Here is a 19,493-nt window from a genome sequence, read left to right as displayed (position 1 = left end):
TTGCTGGGAGGGGGTATTCACTGCCGTCAAGCATTAAGGAATTTGTGTATAGTTCCTAAACTGAGATTATTTCCTTAAATATGATAATGCATTGATATTGAAAATTTAATGTTAAGGAATTTCCTTAAGTAAAGGAATGTTGATGTATCTGACAAAGGTAAATGAAATGATTCAACCAAATGAAATTCATTCTTTTGTTTTAGATAATAAAAAGAAAGACTTCAAACATTACATTTAGTATATGTTTAAACATTTAGTATATGTTTGAACATTTAGTATATGTTTGATATTGTTTATCCAGGTTTTTCTTCCTCTCTAATGATGAGCTGTTGGAGATACTCTCTGAGACTAAGGATCCATTGAGGGTACAGCCTCACCTAAAGAAATGCTTTGAAGGTATCGCCCAGCTCAGCTTCGACCCGGACAAGGTCATCCTCGCCATGGAGTCTGCAGAGAAGGAGATCGTACAGTTCTCAAAGACCATCATCCCAGCGGATGCTTGTGGCCTGGTGGAGCGATGGCTGTTACAGGTAGGTGATGCAGATGTCATGGATATTATACATTTTGTGTACATTATATTGTAATACCAGTATTTTTTTAGTAGAGTTTAAAATAAGCTGCTGTATGATAATGATCAGGTATATCTTAATATGACTTCAATTGTTCTCATTATGAAGTCTGCCTACTTTTACATAGCTTACTCAAATGCTATTGTTGAAATGTTTGATCACAAATATATTGAAATATGATGGTAATTCGCTGCAGGTCGAGGACGTGATGAAACTCAGTCTGAGAGAGGTGTCAATTAAGGCTGTTAAAGCTTACCCCAATTGTCCAAGACATGAGTGGGTGTTACAATGGCCAGGACAGATAGTGCTGGCAGCAAGTCAGATCCACTGGACAACAGAGGTCACGCAGGTAAATAAAGGTCATACAAGTAAACGCACAGGTCATACAGGCAAATATATAGGTCATGCAAGTAAATGCTATATTCATATAAAGTGAATACATAAGTCAAACAGGTAATTATAAAGGTCATACATGTAAGTATATAGATCATACAGGTAAATACACAGGATATACAAGTAAATGTAAAGGTCATACAAAATAAATACATATGTCATACAGGTAAATAATAATTCTTACTGGTAAATACACAGGTCATACAGGTAAATGTATAGGCCATACAGGTAAATGTATTGGCCATACAGGTAAATAGTAATTCATACAGGTAAATAGACAGGTCATACAGGTAAATGTATTGGCCATACAGGTAAATGTATTGGCCATACAGGTAAATAGTAATTCATACTGGTAAATAGACAGGTCATACAGGTAAATGTATTGGCCATACAGGTAAATGTATTGGCCATACAGGTAAATAGTAATTCATACTGGTAAATACACAGGTCATACAGGTAAATGTATAGGCCATACAGGTAAATGTATTTGCCATACAGGTAAATAGTAATTCATACAGGTAAATACACAGGTCATACAGGTAAATGTATATGCCATACAGGTAAATGTATAAGCCATACAGGTAAATAGTAATTCATACAAGTAAATAGACAGGTCATACAGGTAAATGTATTGGCCATACGGGTAAATACACAGGTCATACAGGTAAAAGTAATTCATACAGGTAAATGTAAATACACCTATCATACAAGTTCATATTAAATTCATACATGTTAATACTGAGGACATACAGGTAAATGGATAGGAAATGCAAGGAAAATTATTTTTCATTATTCAAATGGTTGATTCAATTTTCTTGCTACATTCATTTTGTACTTTTTGTTAATAGAATTGATCAACTTTGATAGTTTTACACATTAATGTTTTGTAGGCTATCAACAGTAACTACCTGGGGCCGTACCTGGCTAAGAGTAACAAACAGATAGACGAGGTCGTACAGATGGTACGAGGCTCACTCACCAAGATGGCTAGGATCACTCTGGAGGCTCTCATCGTCATAGACGTCCATGGTCAGTAGACGGAGGCCCACAATATATTTATGTTTAGTACACTTAGACACTGTTTGTGTAGCATCTGGATCAAGTTATTCTCACCAGTCTCAAATATTTTCATGACATATAGAAATTCATAACTTATGAAAACGGCAGGTATATTATGGAGATATTTCAGAAGATAATTGAAAGTTATTTCAAAGAAAGTTTGGTCTATACCACCATTGATAATAAGTAGGAATATAAGTTAACATACAGATGAATTTTGCTAAATGGACTGGATTATATGATACGAAACATCGAGATGATATAAGTGGTTAACTTTGTTGTGTCCCCACAGCCCGAGATGTCATAGCTAACCTAGCTAAGCTGGAGATGAGTAGTCCAGTAGATTTCTCCTGGATAAGTCAGCTTCGCTACTACTTTGAGGACAACTCTGTCATGGTGAAAATGATCACCACAACTGTAGCTTATGCCTACGAGTACCTGGGCAACACAGGGCGTCTAGTCATTACCCCACTCACAGACAGGTGTTACAGGTAAGTATAAACTCGAATAAGTACTGGGTAATGAAAATATACTTTGAGAAATTCTAAGATTCAGAGCAAAAGTCACAAAATCTTGTCATATTTAAGAAGTTTGATATCTTCTCTGAATTTTATTTAACAAAAGTTTATACTTTGAAAGTCAGCTATTTAAGAATTTTCTTAAAGGTAAAAACTGCCTAAATATTCAGATTAGTGCCCAATATTTTATATTGAGTTGAAGATGAACATTTCATTATTGTGTGATCTGTACTTTTACAGAACCTTGATGGGAGCATTGCTGTTAAATCTGGGCGGTGCCCCAGAAGGACCCGCCGGAACTGGCAAAACTGAGACATCCAAAGATCTCGCCAAGGCCGTGGCCAAACAGGTACTCAACATATTATCAGTAGATACCCAGGCTTATCCTGGAACAATGAACCAGTTTGTCTCTACTTGTCACGACCCTATACTATTCCTACGTCTGATTCCTGATGATATTATTTTGATATTTCCCAATACATACAACACTACTTCCTTAATATGCTCCTGAAATTTGATTTGGTTGTGATTTCAGTGTGTAGTATTTAACTGCTCGGACGGACTTGACTACAAAGCCATGGGCAAGTTCTTCAAGGGCCTGGCCCAGTCTGGAGCCTGGGCGTGTTTTGATGAATTCAACAGAATAGAGTTAGAGGTAATGTATCGGCCTCTTGTGAATGAACAATATGGCGATTATGGCAAACTTTCATGACTTAACTTACCTAGTGGATCCATTTCTTGTGAATGAACAATATGGCGATTATGGCAAACTTTCATGACTTAACTTACCTAGTGGATCCATTTCAGGAAAGCTTACGTATGTCTTTAAATGTATTTAAATAGAGAAAGGACCAGACTTCACTGTTAATTACTTTTGAATTCTTATCTAATTAAAGGAGATTCCAGATTTTGGTTTTACTTATAGAGATATATACTTATGTCTTGTTTTTTGTACAAATTGAATTAATTCTTCACACAGAAAGATTTTACATTCGTTGTATTGTCTGTTATTCTGTGACGACTGTGAGACATTACTAAATCTCCATTTACCATAGAAAGTAGGCCAACATGCTAAGATTATACAAAGGCTGTTCTTGGTAAAAAGGTCACTTAATGGAATTTTAGACCACTTTCATTTTGACCATGATTAGACTAGAGTTATTAGTTGTTGAAATATGAAGAACCGTGTGACCTTCAATATATAATCAACAACTGTAGGTCTGTCAAGATTTATGTCTGAAAAGTAACAAAAATTGACAAACCAGTTTGTCCACATAACAAAGAAGCTGTGTCCAGTGTCCTTGATGCTTTGTCATTTGATCCAAGGTCAAGGTGCCTGTTACTATAGCAACATGATTTTATGTTTCGTTTACAGGTGTTGTCTGTCATTGCCCAGCAAGTCCAGACGATACAGAGAGCCATTGCGGAGCAGGTTAAGATGTTCATGTTTGAGGGTACAAACATTTCGATTGACCCAACATGTACAATATTTATTACTATGAACCCTGGGTATGCAGGGCGTGCAGAACTGCCAGACAATTTGAAGGTATTGTTTCGTACTGTTGCCATGATGGTGCCCGACTACGCCATGATTGCTGAGATATCGCTCTATTCCATGGGATTTGTAGATGCGCGTAGCATGTCAACAAAAATTGTGGCCACATATAGATTGTGCTCAGAACTGTTATCATCACAGCACCACTACGACTACGGGATGCGTGCTGTGAAGTCTGTGTTGACGGCTGCTGGGAGTCTGAAACTGAAATACCCAGAACAGAGAGAGGACGTATTGGTGCTGAAGTCAATCAACGACATTAACCTTCCAAAGGTACGTCACTGAATATCAGGATAATAGAATATTGTACCGTAACAGAGAAGAACTATTATACTTTCTGTACAGAAACAGAGAAGAACTATCATACTTTCTGTACAGTATCAGAGAACAGTTATATTCTTTGGTAACAAGAGCATGGAAACTTATCCAATATCTGTTTGATATGATCCAATAGCAGTATTTACCTGGCAATAAGCCAATGACTCGGTAAGACACCAATAAGTGTCTATTACAGTTCAGTGAATATGCTACCAAATGCTATTATTAGCTCGCTGGGATGGAACCTGCTGACCTTGACCGAGACCTTTGACTTACTTATAAAATACTTTATCCTTGGCCACAGTATATTATCCGTATGAGATAGATCTATCATATCTGACAGGTGTTCTTTGTGACAAGACCATTGATACTACATTTGCGGATATCCTTACCCTGACCTTGACCTACTTTTAAAAATTAATTCTGAATTTAAAAATTAATTCTAAATTTCAACCAACTTGGTTAGCTATGTTGTATTCTGACAATTGTATTGTCCTTGCATTAAGCCCATGTCCCTTTAGTTTTAGGTCAAGTTCTTATTATTTTAGAATAAAAGGTATCTAAAATATTACTGATTGTGTGAGAGAAATGTCAGAAAATCCAACTTTACATTTTCTCCTGTGTAAAATTTTAAAATGATAAATCTGTTTCAATAAGTCTTTAATGATAAGCATGTCATTATTGTTTGTCTTTTAGTTTTTATCCCAAGACATCCCGCTGTTTGAGGGAATCATATCGGATCTGTTCCCAGGGATACAACTGCCAGCGATGGACTACGGAGACTTGCAGGAAGCTCTTATTGAGAACCTCAAGAAATGTAAACTCCAGGCTGTACCCTGGTACCTAGATAAAATCATACAGGTAAGTAAATTATCACAGGTAATTTATTCTTAATACAGGTAAATATATCACAGATCAAAAATTCATCATACAGATAAGTAAATTATCACAGGTAATTTATTCTTAATACAGTTGAGTAAAATGTCATAGGTAAATAGATTACCACAAGTAAACAGTTCATAGTACAGGTAAATAGACTACCGCAGGTAAAAATTTTATAGTACAGGTAAATAGATTACCGCAGGTAAACATTTCATAGTACAGGTAAATAGATTACCACAAGTAAACATTTCATAGTACAGGTAAATAGATTAACGCATGTAAACACTTAACCATACAGGTAAATAGATTACCAGAAGTAAACACTTAACCATACAGATAAATATTTCAAAATTTGAACTTTTATTATGGATAATACTTTACCCAGTAGGTGAAAACATATCTTTATCATGCATGTATATATTTTTTGAACTTGTAAATATTAATAATGCAATAAATGTTTTTACACAGAGGTAAATAATTTATCACACAAATGAAATGATTGTACTGAAATATATATCATTGAAGTGATGTTATTCCTGTATTCTAAACTTCAGTATCTTTGAGAAAGCTTGAATTATGTAATGAACCATTATTGAAACTTGTGCTACATGTTACAGATATACGATATGATCCTCGTGAGACACGGTCTGATGATTGTGGGGGATCCCCTCGGCGGGAAGACAAATGCCTTCAAGGCACTCGCTGCTACCCTCGGGGATATGAGTAAGAGTGGCAAGATGGACGAACATAAGGTTAGTTACAAGTGACCCCTGTTTATACTTGGCGGACATTTACAAGGACATTTTTTGAGGATAGTTAAATAGTGAATCGGGGATATTTCAATCAACAGTCTTTGCTTTGTTGAAAGAAATAGATACCTCATTTTCGTTTATAACTAGCTACCAATGGTCAATTTTGTATATGAGTAACTTTTGAATGGTGGAGCATCCCTGACAATGATGAATTTTATATTTAAATAAATTTTGGATGGTGGAATGTCCCCATTGAAATTTAAATTTAAAAGGCCTCCATTATGTGAAGACTATAATGGTCGCTTTGCATTTCTGGTAATATTTTGTATAATTTGATAAAATTTCATTTAATCTCTTTTCTTTTCAGGTCCAATATAGAATTATAAACCCAAAGGCTATTACGATGGGTCAGTTATATGGACGATTTGATCCAGTATCTCATGAATGGTTTGATGGTAAGTAGCTATAAATGAAATTTAAAAGATTGAAGTTTTTAAATAAAGGTGATATCTGTAAAAACATAGATTATGCTCTTGAATATTAACTCTTATTATATACAGTCTACCTCTGACCTATCGCCACCCGAATCTATCGCAACCCTCGCATACCGCCACCTAAAGCTCTGGAACAGATTATTCCCTCGTTAAGTTTGCCACCCTTGCCATGTTTGTTAAAATACAAACATCCCGAATCGCTATATATTTCCCTCAACGATATTGCCGTTACGTTAGACTGCCATAACTGTCGTGGACGAAATGTGGCGATATAATAAGGGTAGACTGTATTATAAACAGATACCTGTTGTGAACTAAAAGCTCAAACTTGAGAAATATATTTGATAAAAATATCTTCAGGCAGATTCCACAGTTAAAATGTCTAAAACAGACTAATTGCTATTTCAAAAACTCCAACAGAGAATTCTTGTACACCTTAGATCCTTCTTGTTTAGGTGTACTGGCAAATACGTTCCGTGAGCACGCCTCGAGCACAACCGACCTAAGGAAGTGGATCGTGTTTGATGGGCCTGTGGATGCTGTGTGGATCGAAAACATGAACACTGTCCTGGATGACAATAAAAAGGTAAATGGCTGAAAAGTTGTCTGGGTTTGCTTATCTTTGTTGTGTTGCCAATTGAAATTGAGGAGTCCAATCGGTCAAGAAAAATTCTGACACATGACCTCTGTAATTGTCACTGACTAATTAGTATCCAGCTTTTATAGATACAATTCATCTAGCAATAAACACCATACCTGTTAATTAGCCCACCCATGTGTCTTGCAGTTCAGTAGAACATGCTAAAAATCAATTTTGAATTGTCTAGCAATCATGCCAACACCCTACTTTGAGTAAAGTTTATGATCAGTTGGCCGCCTGGGCTTGTTACAGGATAAATATGTTAAGATAGTATAGGAGATTTGTTGTCTCTTGTTCACAGTTGTGTCTGATGAGTGGAGAAATCATTCAAATGAGCAACAAACAGAACATGATATTTGAGCCACAGGATCTGGAACAGGCATCCCCCGCCACAGTCAGCAGGTATGACGTAAATTTGTCACATGTCGTCATGATTGAAAAAATAAGCCACATCCTGACATGTAATATAGTTATGGGGGTAAGGTATAATATTTCATCAGAAGAAAATGGTTCCGTTGCCAAAAGAATGGGAGGAACTAACTATGACATAAAATATTCCATTGCCGTGGTAACTATATATAGAGCAGAGGCCACTATTGTCTTAAAATGTAGAGGTATAAGTTGTCCTTGGAATATGGCCGTTCTACCATTCAACTGATGTTTTCTATTATTGTTGCAAATTTTCTTTTTTCCACAAACTCAACAGATGTGGTATGATCTACATGGACCCTCTACAGCTTGGCTGGAAGCCATTCGTCCAGTCCTGGATGGAGAATGACCTCCCGGATAACCTCAATGCAGAGCAACGTGAAATCATTAAAGTAAGTAAGAAAACATATAACATTGATATAACTCTTGATAAACCGTGATATACCATCAGTATATTAAGTTGTGATATTTCTCCAGATAAACCGTGATATACAATCAGTATATTAAGTTGTGATATTTCTCCAGATAAACCCTGATATACCATCAGTATATTAAGTTGTGATATTTCTCCAGATAAACCCTGATATACCATCAGTATATTAAGTTGTGATATTTCTCCAGATAAACCGTGATATACAATCAGTATATTAAGTTGTGATATTTCTCCAGATAAACCATGATATACCATCAGTATATTAAGTTGTGATATTTCTCCAGGTAAACCATGATATACCATCAGTATATTAAGTTGTGATATTTCTCCAGATAAACCGTGATATACAATCAGTATATTAAGTTGTGATATTTCTCCAGATAAACCGTGATATACCATCAGTATATTAAGTTGTGATATTTCTCCAGGTAAACCATGATATACCATCAGTATATTAAGTTGTGATATTTCTCCAGATAAACCGTGATATACAATCAGTATATTAAGTTGTGATATTTCTCCAGATAAACCGTGATATACCATCAGTATATTAAGTTGTGATATTTCTCCAGATAAACCCTGATATACCATCAGTATATTAAGTTGTGATATTTCTCCAGATAAACCGTGATATACCATCAGTATATTAAGTTGTGATATTTCTCCAGATAAACCATGATATACCATCAGTATATTAAGTTGTGATATTTCTCCAGATAAACCCTGATATACCATCAGTATATTAAGTTGTGATATTTCTCCAGATAAACCCTGATATTCTATCAGTATATTAAGTTGTGATCGACCATCACTATAAGGATACTCTGTTGACTCATTTCGTAGCAGATTGTACTGATATTGAGACTCATTTTATGAACCTGTTGTTGACCTTTCACAGATGCTTTTTGATTGGCTGCTGCCCCCGTGTGTGATGTTTGTTACCAAGTACTGTAAGGCTCTCCTTAGCTGTCACCCTCTCCACCTGACCACCTGTCTACTCCGCCTCTATGGCTGTCTTATGTTGGATGTCAAGTAAGTACCAGCTTTAGAACGTCAAGGTAGATTTTGTTTGTTGTAATCTTAGTTTCTAAACTAGTTTTCCCTATAAAGTAGGGACAAACTTTGTAAACTCAGTTTCTGTTGAGATTTGAGAAATACTTTCAAAGTTAGCATTAATATTTTGCAGATTCATCAACCTGTATCCTTGAATTTTTGTATTTAAACAGGTAAACGGGTTCATTCGAATATACTGGAATCTGGATATCTATTCCTTGTCTGTCCAACCAATATTAAGCACTTAAGATTGATTTCTGTCTCAACTGAAGTGGTTATAGATAGATTTTTCCAGGTTTACCAGTTTAAACTATACAGTATGTCTGTCCAGATAAGTTAGATATTAAGTGTGTATTATAAGCATGATTGGATTTTTTCAAGTTGGCCACAATTTTGCCTTATAGGGCAATTGGTGTACATATCATAAATTAACATACTGATTAACCCTGTACAGGGCCATTGGGGCAGAGGAAGAGGATGATGATGAGATTATAGAGGATGATGATGAAGATGAAGAGGCCAAGGAGAAGCCAGTATCGATGAACGACCAGAAGATCATTGAAGAACGTACCAATATGCTGATCAGCTATTTCTTCTTCTCCATCGTGTGGTCTGTAGGAGGGGCACTGGATGCCAACTCACGTATCAAATTTGATGAATTCTTCCGAAACTTATGTGACGCAGAAGCTGGAGGGACGGTTAGCAAATACCCAAAGTGAGTTGTCTCTCTTTTCGTAGAATACAGTGCTTTGGTTAATAACTTGCACAGCTCTTAGCTTACAAATATACGTAGCTTTTAGTAAAATGTGTCATTATTTAACATAGATTTTAACTCAGGATAACACTGAGTTTATTACTTGATCGTTGTTTTCAACATGAGGAAATAGCACAAGGCTTTGAATTGAATCGGGAATAGCTACATTTTGTATTATACATGTTTGTGATATGATGTAGGATTTATCAGTATCAAGTCTTACAATGCTATAGTTGTATAACTTACACAGCTGACATCAACAGGGAATAAAGAAATCTGGAACTATTATAAAAAGCGTATATACTTTTAATGGCCTGATCACAAACACACAATGACTAACAACCATTATGTAGAGAATTTGAAATTCCTTGGATGGAGGAATTTTGTCTCCAATTATGGACAACCATTATGTACATAGAGAATTTGAAATTCCTTGGATGGAGGAATTTTGTCTTTAAGACAATTCAATAATTATATTGGTCCCAGTGAGATCAATGGTCTGGGATGTCAGCCGTTCAGTATAACCAGTTGTCATCAATATTAGTGTTAGTTGCTGATTTTAAGCTTTTAAATAATTATGTATAATTTGGAATAGTAAGGCCTATCTACAGTGACCACTCAAGTTATGCAAATTAAAAAGAAAAAATATCATTCCACTTGTCTTTTGTAAATATGAGTTATGCACTACTTAAACATTTATTTACAGTAAAATTGTCATGATTGACATGTTTGCAATTTCTGTTTAAAATTTCATTCATTAAGTAAATATTTTATTTTCACAGACTTATTCCTATATTTAGATTACATTAAACACAATATATGTTTGAATTTTAAGTGAGTGTAATGTACTCCCTTCTGAGTGTCACTCTTTAATGGAACCTTGGCGATCCATGGAGGCCATACTAAAGCTTGCTTACTTGGTGTATTAATGCTTATAACGCTTATTATGTAAATATGGTTTATATAATCACTTAATGCCTTCTGCTTTATTTGTATATAACATATATATATATATATATATATATATATAGATGGACGTTGGGTAGATATATTTATTTTTATTTATCATATAATTACGCTGTGCAGGTATATGTAGCACATGTGATTGTAATATATGATTTGTACGGTGCATACTTACACTGTAAAGCAGGTATATAGCACAGGTATTTGTAATATTTTATTTGTACATACTTACACTTTAAATATTCAGGCTGGGCCATATTACACGGTAAGTCAGAGGACGCACGTCCCTGTGGTGCAGGTTATGTATAATCTGGGTGACCAGCAAACAAAAAATGGACCCATTGTTTACCGACAAATATATCTGAAAAAAAAAATAACCAAAAAAAACATGCACTCACAAAAAAACATAAGCGTTGACAATTATTGATAAAGTTTTCAGTTGATGCTGATTTCGTTCCTTACTGTGATTGGATCTCATAGTATATTTTTTAATGATGTCAATTATTATGTCAATTATTACTAAATAGAATTTGCAAAAGCATTAACAAAACAAAAAATTATTTGAATATTTCTTAAAAACATTTTTCTTAAGTAATACTTTAATATATAAGTTTTGTGTTGAAAGTATTCATCAAAATCAAGCAATCAATGTAACTGTTTTTGTGGTCACCCTGGATACGTGTGATAATTGAGTGTGGGATGGTGGTGGAGGAATGGTTACTATGGTTATGGGTACAAACGGTGTGCTGCCATGTTTTCTTTTCACCAGTTGTTGTATATAGCTGTTGTATTTCAGCAATGTTCTATGACCTTTACAACAAAATACCAGCTTTATTATTAGAAACTGATTGAAAAATGCTTGTATCAGTTCACACCTTTCATGTCAATCATAAACATTTTAATTGATCATCAATTATCAAATCTAAAAAAATCATATAGTAAGTCTTTCTGTCTCATCCAGTCTTACAGCTTGGCACATTTATGAAACATTTTGTGCAAATTGATGCACCTTTTAAATATTTTATCTAATTTTATTTCTGAAGCCAATTCCCCACATTGGAGGCATATAATTCAGTTGAAGAATTTGAAAATTAAGAATTGTGTGTATAATTTATTATGCAGTATCATATTTGTTCAAATCAGTTAATGTAAGTCTTAAAATGACATTCTCATACCTCATTCTTGGCTTTGCCTTTTCACTGCAAATGATGTTGAAGCTTTCAGTGTTTGTGGCCTTGAGCGCCATGATAGAGTTATCTGCCCTTTGTATAAAGCATGGCATGTTACTGACCATTACATTGTTATCACCATGCATACCCTGTGTGAACAGTCTGGGTGTTCCAGGTTTTATGTAATACACATGAATGCATTAGAGGAAAAAACAGAAACTGTATTGATTTTAAATCTAACAATTATAAATATGTTAACTCATTTAAATATTTCCTTTGGTTTCGATTTCTATGTTTATTTAATCATGGAGCTATATAACTGGATCCAGGTCTAATCTACTATAAAATGTGGTATCTTTTTATTGAATAATAACTCATTAAACTAAATGTACATGCATGACTTCAACATGAAACAGGACCTTAAATACAGCTGGAAATTTCCATATTTCCCTTTGATATTCTCCTGATGATTTACCAGATACCATGTAAAACATGAAATAATGGGACAAAAATGTTTATCTTAAATATTACGGAATCTCATAGTTATATCTTTAAACCACTAATTAGCAATGTGCTTTATCATTTCAGGGCTTTTTCTCACTGGTTTGGGAAAGGGCCTTAAAGTCTCATTTTGGGAAGAAAATTGGTGAATTGTGACAGATTTTTTCATGAGTAAACTGCAAATTTTGGGAATTCAGTTTAAATATGAAATAATTTCAATTGGGAATAGGGCTCATTAATGGCCCAAAAAAGCCCCCAGAAAAAGCCCTGCATTTTGTAAGGAAATCATAAAAAAACAAACATTATTTGAGTGGCTTAACTTGCTTTACATCTTAACCTGAAGCAGATAACTATCATTCCATCTATTGTTTTATTAAGTTGATTTCAACCCATATATTGTTTATCTTGCCCTAACGAGTTGATCTTGGAGACTCTTGTTCTTTTATAATGAATACAAATTAATCATTCTCCATAACTCCCAACCTTCCTCATACATTTTACCTGTTTTCCCTATTTATAAACCCCAAGTATCTTTACTTTCATTTTCCCATCATTTTACTGTGTTGTGTTTTGTTGTCTTTTTATGCGCCCCCTTTACTTTGTAAATGAAGAACAATGAGTAGGGGAGACAATTGGTTTGAAATTATGCCAATGTCATTAGAATTTCTTTTTCTGGTATAAAGCAGGGAAACAATCTTTAATAAAAATGTGACTAATATCTAGTTCTAATATGCTATAAATTAAGAATGTTTTTATCTTATCAGCCTGGCACCTGACACCAGTGGTTTGTAATATAGTGATCTACCTGATATTTTCAGTAGACATCTTATTTCATGTATATAAACTAAGTACAGTATTTGCATCTTTGTTTAACATTTGTTTTTTGACCCCATTTTTCATCTTTGTTAAACATTATTATTTGGACCCCATACTGATTTCTGTGACCCTATTTGACCTTGAACTGACCTCTGACCTCTGTCACACCAACAGGCCTAAGGAGCTCAAGTTCTCACGGGGACTGATGATCCCTAAGAAGGGCCTAGTATATGACCATGTGTACATCCGAAAACAGTTCGGCTCCTGGTATACCTGGAGTAGCCTCATCCAGCCATTCAAGATCGACGACAAAGCTAAGGTGGGTCACTAAAACATTTGTTAAGCCTCTTCTGATTGGCTGAATATATATATATGCTGTGTGATCTTTTTTGGTGCTTGTTTTTACATATATACATGTATATATCATTTAGAATTAACAGTTATCCCATCATTGATAGTGTTTTCAAAGTACTTTGAGTTCATCTGTGATGATCAAGGGTAAATTTTAGATTAAAACCATTGATCAACACCATCAGAATTATATGTAGTTTGTTTAAACATTGTCATAAATGGGTGAAATAATTTCTCACATTAAAACAAATCTTGTTTTTGGTTATTTGATTTTTTGTTTTTGTGCCTTCTTTTGAAGTCAAGTTTCTGGATGACATGATGATTCTCAACTGTGCTTTTTAATGTCACATTGGATTAAGTTCAGAAAAATACAAACTGGAGATATTGAAACAAACTTAGTATGGCTACATATCATATACAGGACATGTAGGGAGATGATTTGTCACATCACATATGGGACATGTAGGAAGATGATTTGTCACATATCACATTTGGGACATGTAGGGAGATGGTTTGTCACATCACATATGGGACATGTAGGGAGATGTTTTGTCACATCACATATGGGACATGTAGGGAGATGATTTGTCACATCACATATGGGACATGTAGGGAGATGATTTGTCACATATGGGACATGTAGGGAGACGGTTTGTCACATCACATATGGGACATGTAGAGAGATGATTTGTCACATATCATATATGGGACATGTAGGGAGATGATTTGTCACATATCATATATGGGACATGTAGGGAGAAGGTTTGTCACATCACATATGGGACATGTAGGAAGATGATTTGTCACATATCACATATGGGACATGTAGGGAGATGGTTTGTCACATCACATATGGGACATGTAGGGAGATGATTTGTCACATCACATATGGGACATGTAGGGAGATGGTTTTTCACATCACATATGGGACATGCAGGGAGATGGTTTGTCACATATGGGACATGTAGGGTGATGGTTTGTCACATCACATATGGGACATGTAGGGAGAAGGTTTGTCACATCACATATGGGACATGTAGAGAGATGATTTGTCACATATGGGACATGTAGGGAGATGGTTTGTCACATCACATATGGGACATGTAGGGAGATGATTTGTCACATCACATATGGGACATGTAGGGAGATGATTTGTCACATATGGGACATGTAGGAAGATGATTTGTCACATATCACATATGGGACATGAAGGGAAATGATTTGTCACATCACATATGGGACATGTAGGGAGATAGTTTGTCACATATTACATATGGGACATGTAGGGAGAAGGTTTGTCACATATCACATATGGGACATGTAGGGAGATGGTTTGTTACATCACATATGGGACATGTAGAGAGATGGTTTGTCACATATGGGACATGTAGGGAGATGGTTTGTCACATCACATGAAGGACATGTAGGGAGATGGTTTGTCACATCACATATGGGACATGTAGGGAAATGGTTTGTCACATCACATATGGGACATGCAGGGAGATGGTTTGTCACATATGGGACATGCAGGGAGATGGTTTGTCACATCACATATGGGACATGTAGGGAGATGGTTTGTCACATCACATATGGGACATGTAGGGAGATGGTTTGTCACATCACATATGGGACATGTAGGGAGATGGTTTGTCACATATGGGACATGTAGGGAGATGGTTTGTCACATATCACATATGGGACATGTAGGGAGATGATTTGTCACATATCACATATGGGACATGTAGGGAGAAGGTTTGTCACATATCACATATGGGACATGTAGGGAGATGATTTACATTATGTGAGAAATTATTCAATTTATCTGTTATTTTTCCTCGAGTGTTGTGATAAGACATATGTTTCTATTTTGGTCTTGTTTTATCATTATTGACAAAGTATATTTTTCAGTTAATTATTAACTAAGTAGATTTCAATAACAAATATTTACACCTAGTTAACAATTAATTATTTAATTTCCATATAAACCTTTATCATTTTACATCAAGTTTTGTCATTGTTTAGTTTTTACAAAGAGATAGCCTTTTATGGTGTGTTTTTTAATACAGATTGGTTTTTCTAGAAATCAACATGAATGATTAACCTGGCATGATTTATATGTAGAAATATTTTTAATTTTCCTCTTGGCATGATTGACCACCAATCAACCCACTGACCTTAGTTAAACAGATAAAAACATGCTTGTAAACTGCTTAACATTTTATGATAGGAATGAATTGTAAAAAACACATTGTAAAACATGCAGGGAACCAGTGTTTAAATTTAAAAAAAAAAATGAAATTGTTGAAAGGGTTCAAATTTTATTATATTGAAATTCAAATGCTAGGAAAAAAATAAAGCTAATACAGAATGTTTTTCGCATCAAAAAAATTACAGCAAAAATAATTTTATGTAAGGAAAACAACAATTGAAGAATTAATTTTGTAAATGATAATACAGTTCTGCTATGAATTTGTTTTGCTTCTCTCTATATTTTTGTGTGTGATTTTTTTAGCTTGCTTTTTGATATAAGAGTTGATTCATTATTTGGAATGCTATTTTTAACAGTTTTCTAGACATCCAGTTTAGGTGGGACATTTTGATGTGCAAAGAATATGAGTAGATGTTTTTTCAGCATTTTCAGCTCAAAATTGAACCTTGCACAATTAATTATACAAGTTTCCATAGCAATCTTTATATTAAATGATGGGAAATATTTTTTTCCATTTAATGAATTAGGAATCATAGTGGAGAAATATGATTATTTCTTCGTTTTATTTACTTTGTTATGTTTGTTTATTTTTTACCACAGAATCTACAGGTAATGTCTACACACTTGTTGCTATAGTAACAAGTACTTAACATTGCTGTATTAGAGATGTACAGTCATGAACTTCAATCATCATTTTACTTTCATCTGACCTTTCATTAACTGCCAGAAGACCTTTGTCCTCTTTCCTCATACCAACTTTTAGCAGTCTAGATTGGTTGTGGGTGTCAGATAATTTTGATTTCATACAATGCACATAATGAATACCATCTTGTTCCCTATGCATGCAGGGAAAGAAAGCTTTGTTTTTCATACTGTAATATACAGCTAATGGAATAAATAGTTCTTATTTTATCTGCTTTATTTCTGTGACCTTTGACCTTTGAAATTGCTTGTTCCCGACATAAATAAAAAAAAAAAAGTGTTTGCTCTGTGAATATCACTTTTTAATTAAGTTTGAATTTAAACTTCAGCACTTGTTTATCCTAAACAATCCAGATTAAGTGACCTGAAGGTTTAGATTGAACTTGATATAAGTCCTGAAAAGTTATGGCATGCAGTGAACAGCCTGGTTTTTAAAAATGTATATCAAATTGTAGCAAGTTGAGAAAATATTTTTTCAAAGGGAAGAAAAAAGGAAACTCAAATCAGATAATGCCATATCAGTCAAACAACATTCTCTAAGAGAATTATTTTACGTTTCGTTCTGTCAAGACATGGACCAACATTCCGGAGGACGTCATTTTTGTTCCTAATATTAATACCTTAAGGACAGAATATATTACCTTTGGCAGCATGGAGAGGTTTATTATAAACATACTGAAATCAACATCACCTATATTTGGTCTGGTTCAAATTTTTGTAACAGGTCTACATCATGACCTTTGAACTATTCCCCCTTTGACCTCTGTTATACAATCTTTGAACTATAGTTTTTTCCAGGTTTGTTTTATCATGATTAACAAATCTGGAATGGTCTATATTTGAAAGGTTGGTCGGTATTGTTTATAGGATTTCTCTAGTTAAGACCAAAATGCCATTTCTAAAATTTTGATGAGTGCAAATTAAAGAGGGTACACAAAGTTTTAGTGTCTCAATAAAAAGGTCATTCATGATGTAGCTTATTGTTTAACATCAAGTCTATATACAGCTACTCAGCTTCTACTGTCAAATACGTTTAGATTTCTAGATAGAATTTGTTTCTTTAGATAGACACACTTGGGATCAGCATTCTTTTATTTACACATTTTAATTATCAACGATAATAATAATGCTTAAAATATGTAACTTTTTGAATTATCTTGAGATAAATTATTGATAAAGTTTAGTTGTTGAAATTAAATTGATGAAATACTTGTGTGAGTTCCAATCATGGATACCAGGGTGTTACACTTTCGTAAAATTAGGACAACAAAAAAAAGCCCCAGAGCCCCAGTTTGATGGGGGAGCGGCCTGTTAAACAGAAGGTAAGCTGTTATATTAGTCACATGACCGGAAATGTTGCACTTCTTGTCAATTTGAATGTTATATGTCATGCATTTAAGCTTGGCAACTGGAAATTACACAACTTTACATGTCACATGAGGCATGAAATCCAGTCACATGACTTTGGAATGGGTCACATGACTTTGGAATGAGTCACATGACTTTGGAATGGGTCACATGACTTTGGAATGGGTCACATGAATATATTATTATAAGAATCATTCACTTTGAGATTAAATAATGTCTTGTTCTGCCTAAAGAAAGCATGTAACGTTCTAGTCTGGAATTTTCTTTTTTATCCTAATTTATGGATTATATACACTCATACAATCGATATGAGGATAGAAATATTTCTAATGCTGATATCGAAAGTTTTTACAAGGTTTGTTACATAAAGGGGGATAACTCTTCAATTTACAATATATTTATTAAAGCTCAGAACACCTCGGCTGATTCGATGTTGCAATCAACTTTGATGGAAAATAATGAAATTTTTGCAAGGTGTTCCGAATGTTACAAAATATTATGTATCAAGGGGAATAACTCTTCTATCCTTGAAGTTTTGATTCCACAATGCACCATGTGGTATAGGTTATGTCTTGTTTCAGCTGAAATCATTGTTCAACATTTTTACCACTTATGACATTGTCATGTGTTTTATGAAATATTAAATTTCACAACCGAATCCAGTATTTATATGCAGTGTATGTATATCAGTATTCCATAATCACTCATGTTACAAAGCATGTTGTTCTTACGAATAATTATATAATCACCACGCTTCACTAAATGCTCTACTGCAAAGCTTATTTTTTTTGATAAATCAAAGTAATTTTGACTTATTTGATTTAAACTTCATATATGTAATTCAGAACACATATAGTGTTAGATTATATCTTAGTGTCAGCCACCATGTCAAAGTTTTAACCATTTCACTGAACATTTCCAGATATTTAATGAACAAATCACTCATAGAATTGATTATTTCATGGTTTAATTGGCTTCTGATGAAAACTTAGATTTAATGACATGGTTGATATTTCAACTACATTAAAACGATGTTAAATTAAGATTTTTTCAAACATAGTTAATTTTTCAACTGCATTAAAAAGATTCAATTAATATTTTTCAATTTTAGGTCATCATTATAACAAATATATTCATACATATAATTATGGTATTACATCATATACGAAATCAATGCTTATGTTATGTTTGATTAATTTTGGTTTGTCATTACCTTTTGCAAACATAAGGAAAAACCCAAGAGTGTTTTAGCCACTCAAGAGATGGTAAGACAACGGTATACACAAGTCACTTGTCATATCATCTTGTGTATACATCCACAGCCATGGGACTTATATGCATGCAATTGTATGGTTTATAATAACAACTAAAACATACCATGTAGAAATGTGGAGATGTAGAAATGAAGAGAAAATTATTCTATTTACTTAATACAGTTTCGTAGCTCTTTCATATATATTTATACAGAATCAAATCAACACTATTGTTTCACAACTTTCTCGTAAAATTAATTAGAGTAGTCAACTATTAATGCTAAAAAATATTCTTAGAGTTATCTTTTCCTG

The 19,493-nt window shown here is 34.1% G+C and overlaps 1 protein-coding gene across 6 annotated transcripts in view; it reads left to right on the top strand.

The window, feature by feature from the left end:
* LOC117330532 (dynein heavy chain 3, axonemal-like) overlaps positions 1-19,493 on the top strand; it is a 141,117-nt gene that overhangs the window by 74,331 nt on the left and 47,293 nt on the right. For 4 of the 6 annotated variants that reach the window (XM_033888913.1, XM_033888912.1, XM_033888910.1 and 1 more), the window contains exons 25-41: positions 302-530; positions 766-918; positions 1,853-1,991; positions 2,314-2,512; positions 2,780-2,888; positions 3,075-3,194; positions 3,915-4,367; positions 5,109-5,273; positions 5,912-6,046; positions 6,414-6,501; positions 6,996-7,126; positions 7,482-7,582; positions 7,887-8,001; positions 8,941-9,074; positions 9,550-9,810; positions 11,060-11,077; positions 13,473-13,617. In XM_033888913.1, the coding sequence (XP_033744804.1) occupies positions 302-530; positions 766-918; positions 1,853-1,991; positions 2,314-2,512; positions 2,780-2,888; positions 3,075-3,194; positions 3,915-4,367; positions 5,109-5,273; positions 5,912-6,046; positions 6,414-6,501; positions 6,996-7,126; positions 7,482-7,582; positions 7,887-8,001; positions 8,941-9,074; positions 9,550-9,810; positions 11,060-11,077; positions 13,473-13,617 (2,695 nt within the window). The remainder of the gene's footprint in view (positions 1-301; positions 531-765; positions 919-1,852; positions 1,992-2,313; positions 2,513-2,779; positions 2,889-3,074; positions 3,195-3,914; positions 4,368-5,108; positions 5,274-5,911; positions 6,047-6,413; positions 6,502-6,995; positions 7,127-7,481; positions 7,583-7,886; positions 8,002-8,940; positions 9,075-9,549; positions 9,811-11,059; positions 11,078-13,472; positions 13,618-19,493) is intronic. The other 2 variants (XM_033888915.1, XM_033888911.1) reach the window with 1 other exon arrangement.

This window comes from Pecten maximus, chromosome 7 (genome assembly GCF_902652985.1).
Source record: "Pecten maximus chromosome 7, xPecMax1.1, whole genome shotgun sequence".
Lineage (NCBI taxonomy): Eukaryota > Metazoa > Mollusca > Bivalvia > Pectinida > Pectinidae > Pecten > Pecten maximus.
The sequence above is the reverse complement of the archived record's forward strand: the minus strand, read 5'-3'. Positions and strand labels throughout refer to the sequence as shown.